Source organism: Coptis chinensis, chromosome 8 (assembly GCF_015680905.1).
Source record: "Coptis chinensis isolate HL-2020 chromosome 8, ASM1568090v1, whole genome shotgun sequence".
Lineage (NCBI taxonomy): Eukaryota > Viridiplantae > Streptophyta > Magnoliopsida > Ranunculales > Ranunculaceae > Coptis > Coptis chinensis.
In genome coordinates, this window is record NC_141463.1 from 21,281,855 (window position 1) to 21,290,699 (window position 8,845).

At 35.5% G+C, this 8,845-nt stretch overlaps 1 protein-coding gene across 1 annotated transcript; it reads right to left on the reverse strand.

The window, feature by feature from the left end:
* Positions 1-2,709: 2,709 nt before the first annotated feature.
* LOC147480478 (oxysterol-binding protein-related protein 4B-like) lies at positions 2,710-7,650 on the reverse strand. The gene is made up of 7 exons (XM_086578171.1): positions 7,366-7,650; positions 6,618-6,773; positions 5,349-5,594; positions 4,539-4,635; positions 3,667-3,958; positions 3,447-3,549; positions 2,710-3,149 (listed from the first exon to the last, which is right to left on the reverse strand). Exons 1-7 carry the CDS (start codon positions 7,366-7,368, stop codon positions 2,895-2,897), a joined length of 1,152 nt encoding a protein of 383 aa, XP_086434297.1. The 5' UTR covers positions 7,369-7,650; the 3' UTR covers positions 2,710-2,894.
* Between the last annotated feature and the right edge of the window lie 1,195 nt (positions 7,651-8,845).

Below are 8,845 nucleotides of genomic sequence, written 5' to 3' on the forward strand. Positions count from 1 at the left end.
TGTACTTGTGTTAGCAATTGATAGTGGGTTTTATTTTTCATTCTATCTTTTGTGACTTGACGTAGGTGCATATATATAATTAATAAGCAGATAATTTATGAAGATCTGAAACCTGAATTCGATCTATTGCCTTAGCTCACGGGGTTCTTCCCATCTATAACTGAATTCGATGAGAGAAGATTCAGATTGTAAGCCATAGTCATTATTATTTTTCATTTGAAATCTTCAATTGTTACGCTGGGTAAATCGGTAGAGCTCAACAAACAATGTTCATTTAAAGTACTTTCCTAACGCTAATTATATATCTATTTTTCCAGCGGAAATCTTAAAAACAGAAAATATCGCCTGGTTCCTTAATCGGTGAACACATTAGTTTGATTACGTATTTGTATCTTAATGAATCCTACATTTTACAGTCAGAGTATGTAATCTTAACGAGTCCTTCTAGTTTCATTTTCAGTTATTCAAATACCTCTGGAGGAATGGAAACACCTAGGTTGGATATTCTAGCGTATGCTCTAAACTTTAAAATTAAAGAAGCATGGAGAAATTAATGTTCACTTCTTTATTTAATCAATAATTGAAAATTGTAAAACCTGTAAATTAGCAAAAATATTTAGAAAAGCAATTTAAGAAAAACGTACAATCTCCCATTCATTCATAATAGATATAAACATAGAACTTTTTGAGCAAGCAACAAAAAGCAGACATTCGTGATCTGAATGCCACTTGGTAGAGATAATATTGAGATGATTGATTGGTCTAGGATTCAGTATCACTTGGTGCAGATGCAACAATTAACGTCTCGACTCCCAGTATATGATCCAAATGAAGTTCAATTAAATCCACATAATGCACAAAAAGAATTACCATAATCAGTTATAATTATATACAAAAACTCGATTGTAGAAATTTGAACAAATAATGTTTCAAGTTTGGAACAAATAAATGAAAGTTTTGGTTGTGGCATAATGGCATGATATAAAGGACATTGGTAGGACTTCAAGTGGCCAAGTAAAAAATGTTCAACATGATAAATGTAAATGTTTAAATTTATCCTCATGGATTATTAGGACATTACACAAATTAAGACTTAGGTCTTAAGTTAGGGTGATAAGAAGGGAAAAATTTTGGTTGTTGTTAATGGCGGTTCTTCATGATGATGAAGATGCCTACGTATCCAGTCTGTATATTAGAAGTGGTAGAGAAGTTTGAATTAGTGACTCAAGTTAAGACCAATAATCAAACTGGAATCAAGCCACACGTAATTTTTTAGGGTGACTTTTATAGGCATTTAAAGTGCACATCGCACACGTATACTGATGAGTTCAGGTGTGCGGTCGAGATGATTGACATGTTTCCATAAGGGGCACGTGGGTAGTAACCATAGGTGTTTAGACTTGTTTGAGTTGGCATATGGTGTAATGATGATGAGCACTCCGTAATGATAGTGAGTTCTCTGTAATGATGCTGAGTGGTTGTAATTGTTTGTGTATTACGGCGGGAAGGAGACTTAAGGATAATGTTGGTAATGATGACAATAGCAGGTAATGATGTCACGAGGCGGAGTCGAGTGAGGAGTCGCTGGTGATGATGTATGTGTATACGAATCTTTAGATAAGGCGAGTGCCTAGAGTCGTCTTTGAGTGTGACGGGTATCCATATGTCTGGGTCGAGTTATACTGAAGGAGTTGTTGCATGTGAGCCTTGTGCACATCACATGTTTCGTGGGATGTCCCTGACTATAAGGTGTTTGCAATTAGATATACTATGAGTGGGAACGAAAAGAACAATTGGGGATTCAAATCTCACCAGTTTGTTGTTATTCAGGCTCAGCCTAAAAATTGCAATTGAGGCGTTGGTGCTTTATAGTTCTCTCTTAGCCACAGCTCAACAGTGCAAATAACGCTGCTTTCATTTGAAACTTTTTCATTAAGGTCCACTTACGCGCCACTCAATTTCAGACTACACCCAAATAACCCAATGAATCACTCGTTGTCAAACCATGCAAATATGCAATCCACTACACCAAACTGGCAGACGCAATCATGTCCTGAGTCCTGACCACTCCCAAGCCTTCTGAGGACTAAGGCTATAAGTAAATATGTAGGCCTATAACGTTGTTTGTATGGAAAAAGTCGTTGAGTTGCCGTTTATCAATTGTGTTTTTCATAGATTTTATCTGATGATGTACGTCAATTAGCTATAACATCGTTTATATTATGAGATAGTGCATGCTAGACTATTCATTCTAGTATCAGCTTAGCAGTAAGTATTTTATTTGTAAGATATCCTCACTTACTTTCCTCGTATCATACTTTTCCAGCCTCAGATATCTGTTGTGCTTCTTTACTTGGAAAATTTCCAAATTTCCATTGAAGCTTAAGCTAGAACAGAGTAACTTTGAACTCTTGTTCTAGGTCACTAGGTGTTCTAACCAGTAAAGAAGTTAAAGACCAAAGCAAGCTAAGTGTGAACTCTGCTGCCATATATCAAAATTGCATGTATCTACACCTTTTGGGAAGGAGAAACATCCCAATTCAATTTCAAAACCATGTCTATTATCGTTCAATTTACATTATAAAAACATACAGGCACACAAGTACATGAGCTAATGTGGGATGTGGAGCGAGTGAGAATTGATTGAAAACGTCCTATATCAAGAAATATATCAACTAAAACATGAGATTTACTTGTTACACAAGAAAATCCTCCATGTAATCAAACACGGCAACAAAATTTCTATTTCATATATGCAACTAGATGAAGTAACTTGTACAGGCGTAGAGCCTCTTGTCTTTACAAGGAAAACTTGTACACTAAGTTGTTTAAGGTAATTTATTAATTTATTTACAAATTTTCCTGAGTTTACCATTTCTGTCACCAAATTACATTCAGAAAGGAGCAACAATTGGAGCTGATGGCACCCATTTCTGCTTAGGAGAACAAGTCCATCCTTCTTCTTTGGTGTAAGATAAACTAAAGTGATTGGGAATCCAAGTATCGTTTCTACACTCTCTTTCTTTCCTAAGCACTCTTTCCCTCTCCTCAACAGCTTTCTTTGATCCCCTGGCTTTCTCCCAGTCCTTTCTTAGTATGTCTTGAGTCAATTCACCCCAAACCACAGCTGATTCACTTGGCCACAATTCCTGAAGCACATAAGTTTATCTTTAGACTGTAAGAACTCTATCCTTAGGCATCTAAGGAGATTGCTCGAAAGCCTACATTCCAAACTAAGAAGGAGATATTCATCATTACCTATTTCTCATGGAGAAGCAAGTTATAGATTCAAGCCAAGCAATTAGCAACATGTATAACTTGATTAAAAGAACTTGATTCACCCTTAAAAGAACTAGACCAATTCAGTGCTACAATGTCTAAGCCTAGAAATGTGCATATAAAATGTTTGTTTCACAATGCTAAAAATACCATCGAGTATCACCTACCTTTGGATCCTTAACAACAGGAGTTTTTAGTCGTGTTATTGTTTTCTTCGCTTCATAAATGACCGTCGTTTTTCCATTTCTGACATCTCTCACTTGAACAGTTCTACAAGTTCAAGATTAAAAGTCAGAAATCATTCAATAGTATAAAAAGATTTAAAGCATGTAACTTAATGTGAGAATGTATGGAACGCCCATAAGCAAACTTTATTAATGTGCATACCTATCCCAATGACCATCTATTACGAAAAGAGTCTTCGACGTTGTTGAGTCGAAGATCTTTCCCTTGACAGATCTGTTACTTCCTCTGAATCCTAAGAAAGAAGGGCCTCTGTAACACAACTCAGCTTCAAGGTCAGTCTCATTACACCGAATTGTAATGTTACCAACCCATTCTGCACTTGGTACTGGAAAGAATCTTATAGAGAGCTTAGGTGAGCTGATAACATAGTTTTCATCAAAATTCAAGAGCTTTAACTGCCACTTCCCATGTACCACAACTTCGACTGAAGTACCTATATTCAAACAAAAGTAAAAGAAACAATCAAGATACTAAGTGCAACTCCACCGGTTGGTCTCCATATACAAACAACTCCAAATATGTAGGATGCAATATGGTTAAAAACATGCTTTCCCAATAGTGTAATATAATTTGCAAAACATTGTGATCTCCCTTTTTAAAGAGTCCCACTTTAAATACTTTCCCAAGAACATGCACGTCAACCAGCCATTGCAAGGCTGGCTTGCAACCGGCTTGCAACCATTACTATGCTGCACGGTTGTGGATTGTAAATGCAACTCCATATCATGATTAGGAATTTGCAAAGATGCACTCGTATAAATTAATACATCTGGCCCTGTTTTTGTGATCACATTAGCCATATATGTTCATATCTTAATGCTCTAAATTGGCGATAACTGAGATTAGTATCCAGAATGAGCTCTGGACCAACTTCTTCACCCGTTTCAAAAATCTTGAAATGAAAATATTCAGACTATGGCTAAGATTATGATGCAATAACATCGATGAAGAGCCCATTTATATAATGTGCAAACATATATAATTAGTAAATTTAGTTCGGAAGTTGGAGGTACCATTAAATTTGGGTATGGAATTGTGGCACCCAATCAATTTGATGTTTTTCTGCTCATCTGTTGCATGTAAGGCAGTTACGGGAGGGTGATGTGAAACCTGCATCAAGGGAGACTAAGTTAATAAATGGTTTCTCATGATAGTGACCAACCATTCATCACAAAGACGAGCCTGTGAGGTCTCTAGTTCGTAAAACGGATTTGGAAATTATTATTCCACACAGAAAACATGTGCATAGCTTCATGGAACTAAAACTTGAACATTTTGGAGTTTATTAAAATTTATTCATATACATGTCTTCAAATTAGAAAACACAACCTTATATTACTTGATTGTGTAAAAGCTACGCATCTTAAAGGTAACTACATTGTCAGTGAGTTCGTTTAGATTCGATTATAAACGTACTACAACAGAATTGTTATTTTTGGAATTAGTCTATGTTGTTTTCAATTGTTTCAATTCACATAGGGTATGACCGTACCCAAAATCAAGACAGACTCTATTCCAACATATTTTTGGTTCTATACTTATATTCCAACATATTTTTGGTTCTATACTTATATCACAGGCTTTTCTGGGTGGTAAAATGTTAAATGCAATACAAATTGTGATCTCAACAAAATATGAATCCTGCTTTGCATGTGTGTATCAAAAGAACTATAAGAACATAGTATGTACAGCCAAAAGAAATCCTAAACTTTTTTTTGAAAAAAAAAAGACATTTCTCAAAAACTTTGGTTAAAATTTGGACACCTGAGAACAAGGCTGAGTGTATGTAAATAAGAACTGTTAATACACTCAGAGTAAGTTACCTGTTCAAGGAGGACATTCAGAGTGTCCCTGGAGACATGGTGGGTCTCACCAAGGATGGGATTGTAAGGGGCAACTCCGAAGATCGCTGGGCGAGTTGTAGATATGCTCCACCCAACTACAGCAACAAATCTATCGAGCGCGGTTTTTCCATCTGTGCACTTTCTGAACATATCATCCCCAACACAGTACACAGATTCACCGAAGCACTGAAGCTGCGATTTAGGAAGATTGAATAGCGGTGGAAGCTGCACTAAGAAAAGAGTTCGTTCACCCAATAATCGATTTGTTATTTACTGATTTTATGTATACATTTGACTACTTTCCACTAAATTAAGTAGGTGAATTTCATAATCCATTTGAAATGTGAGTGTCATTTGTTAACTGTTCTGTAATAAACTTACCTTTTAACATAGACTTACATGTAGTTGTCTTTTGATACTAAAACTACATATTAGCTGATTGTCCTTCACATCTACCAATTATTAATCTCACTTAGGCTCCATCTGGAATTTTGATTTCAGATACTAAGTTTGTTCAAGTAAATCAAATACACAAACTGCTTACTTTTAGTTACCATGTTCTTTGGCTCCATCTAGTAAATGCACAAACTTCTTATGTTGAAACACTTTTTATTGAAAAAAAAGCAACAAAAGCGTAACATGGTGATTTGAATGTTGAGGATTTATCTGTTTTTGCTTTTTTAATACCTGCATAAAAGTTATTAAACGATTTTGATTTTTAATACTTGCTTATACTTATAAATCAACAATAAACTGCTTTTACGCAACACCAGGGGCGGATCCAGGGGGGGTGGGGGGTGGGGTGGGTATTGCCCACTCTAACTTTGCCCAAAAAAAATAAGTAGTAGTGTTAATAGTATTGAACTTACCCACAAAAAAAAATTTATTTAAGTATTATGAGCAGCCCACCTTGAGTACCAATCCTGGATCCGCCCCTGAGCAATGCCATTACATAGTGAAAATATTTGAACTACTAGCCTTAGTTCCTTACATTACATTATATGAAGACACATCAAAACTTATAGTTTTAGAATATGGATTTATTAATCAGTCTTAAGTATCTCACCTTAAATGTGAGAATCTTAATGCCAAATTTAATTTTGAATATGGTAATTCGCAACACTATATTCTGCTAAAACCATTACCTTAGTCCATATTCTTATATACTTCAGAATAAATAACTACATATTTTTTTTAACAAGATTATATCCTTAGATACTTGAAAAAGAGAAGTACAAACAGACTTGCCTGGAAACGAGTGAGATCAGATCCAGGCCGCACATTCTTGAGTAGGCTTAAGATGCGTTGGAGGATATTAGGAGCTCTGTATTCAACATCTGATCCACTCCCTAGTGACAACGGTGGTGTGAGCACAGCGTTGTAATCAATGCTTCTTTCAGTTACCTGCTCATTGCCCATATTATCCATTAAAATCTTTAATAGCACGCATGTCCATTGTCCCTATAGTTAACCTAGGTGTGAATCTATACAGGACAGGCTTACGGGCTCCCAGCATCACATATCACGTATATGCACAAGCAGAATACTCCAAATTACAAACAAATGGGCAAAATTACATGTGGAGTTGTGAGCAGTGACGTTGCCTTCAATGATTATTGTGCATTCCTATGCATTCAAGTAGCAGTGGGCCCAACTATTATTATTCGAACTTCAAAGACATGCCAACAAAATGTTCCATGCCCATTGCCACCCCGACACAGGTTCGTACTTAGTACACGCCTTTCATAATATCTATGCCAAAAAGTTTACCGGATAACCTTTGCTATTATTACTCCAAAACTGGTGACAAGAAGCCATGAACGACGTTATGAATTATAATAAAGCGATGCTTAACTTTAAACTTAATCATTAGTGATATTTATATAGCTTTGAGCCTTTGAAGAAAAGCATATTATATAAAGTTTAAAAACACAACAACATGATCAACGAAAACAGCAAGAATAAGTTTTAGAGATAGGGAGAGACTAGAGAGTACCATTTCTTGCAGAGAGCGATGTCGGTAGAGAAGAAAGAGTTGCTTTTCTGGGATACACTTCTCTTTGGAACTTTGAGTGAATTTTTAAGAGAGAATTTTAAGAAATTTTAGAAGACCAAACGTATACTCCCTTGAAATGAATGGTTATTCTACTACTGTCGTGTCATAATTCCATTTGGCGTTGTAATAGCTTGAAGAAATTTTTTGCAGGGATTATAAAAAAAGAAAGACAGTTAAAAGGTTGATGTCCCCGATCTTAAAGAATATTATTTTGGTACCACCCAATCTTGGAGATGAATGCATCTATTTAAATTTGGCTATGCTAATAAATGCATTTATTCCCTTTTTTCCAATAGGGTTTAAAATGCTGTTGTAGTCGTGTACACTTGTACTTTTTGCAGTTTTAACTTCGTCAATAACTTCCCTACAATTGCAACCGAGTCGCACTTCTTCTGAATCTGCGCAGAGAATCACTTAAACTGATCGAACAATGTTCCTATCCCCCTCTTCCCTAAACGCATTGCTACGTGTCATCATCCTATTTGGAGTTACATACTTTTAAAATTACCAAAATACTAAAAATCCATCGTGTCCCAACTCCCAACTCCTAAATAAGATTCACAAAATTATGCTCAAACGCATAAACTATCCTCCTCTCCTAGGGCAAAGACCATCTTAGGTAAATGGTCTTTTTCCTAGGTGGCACTCCTAAATCATTGAAAGTTTCGAAATACAATTACAATTTCTGTATCTGCATGAGGTTATGTAATAACTTAATGTTAGTAAGATTATTTCTTAATTAATTTTTGTAGTATTTGCTTTTTTGACATACTCTTCCACGTATTGACCCCATACCCATGCATTGATTGAATGATTTTTTTGATTGAATGACTATATATTCGCTAGAAATGAAGAAAAAATAAACTTGGTAACAACATATTTATTGTTATTGTTACAATAAATATGGGTTCAACCATTTATTTGTTATCACTAAACTTGAGAAAAATTAGTCATTATATTGCTCAACACTATTTTTTTTTTAATACAACAATGTTTGAACGCACGCCCATGTACTGTAAAGCCTAATCAATAACTTAATGTATAAAATCTTTCCAACATATATACCAAATCTTCTAGAGAACTCTCTTCTCTGATGAACACTGCCTAGCTCACTGACATTGGGTTTGCGGGTGTTACACACACATGGACTAATAACCAAAATCTTTTCAATTTAACAAAAGAGAGACAGTCCATCCAGAGTCCACATCTCCTTTGGTACGTCCATCAGTTTCACTCATAAAGGTATTGTATTCTCCTTGCTCCTGTAATTATTTACTTCAATTGTCCATGTTTATCACAAACACTCTCCCGGCAATAAAAATTGGTCCTTCATCTAATATCATTTGCTGATCTTCTAAACAGGTAAAGTTCATATAGAACAACTCCTTATCCGTCGTGATATCAAGCTCTCCCTTTAGCT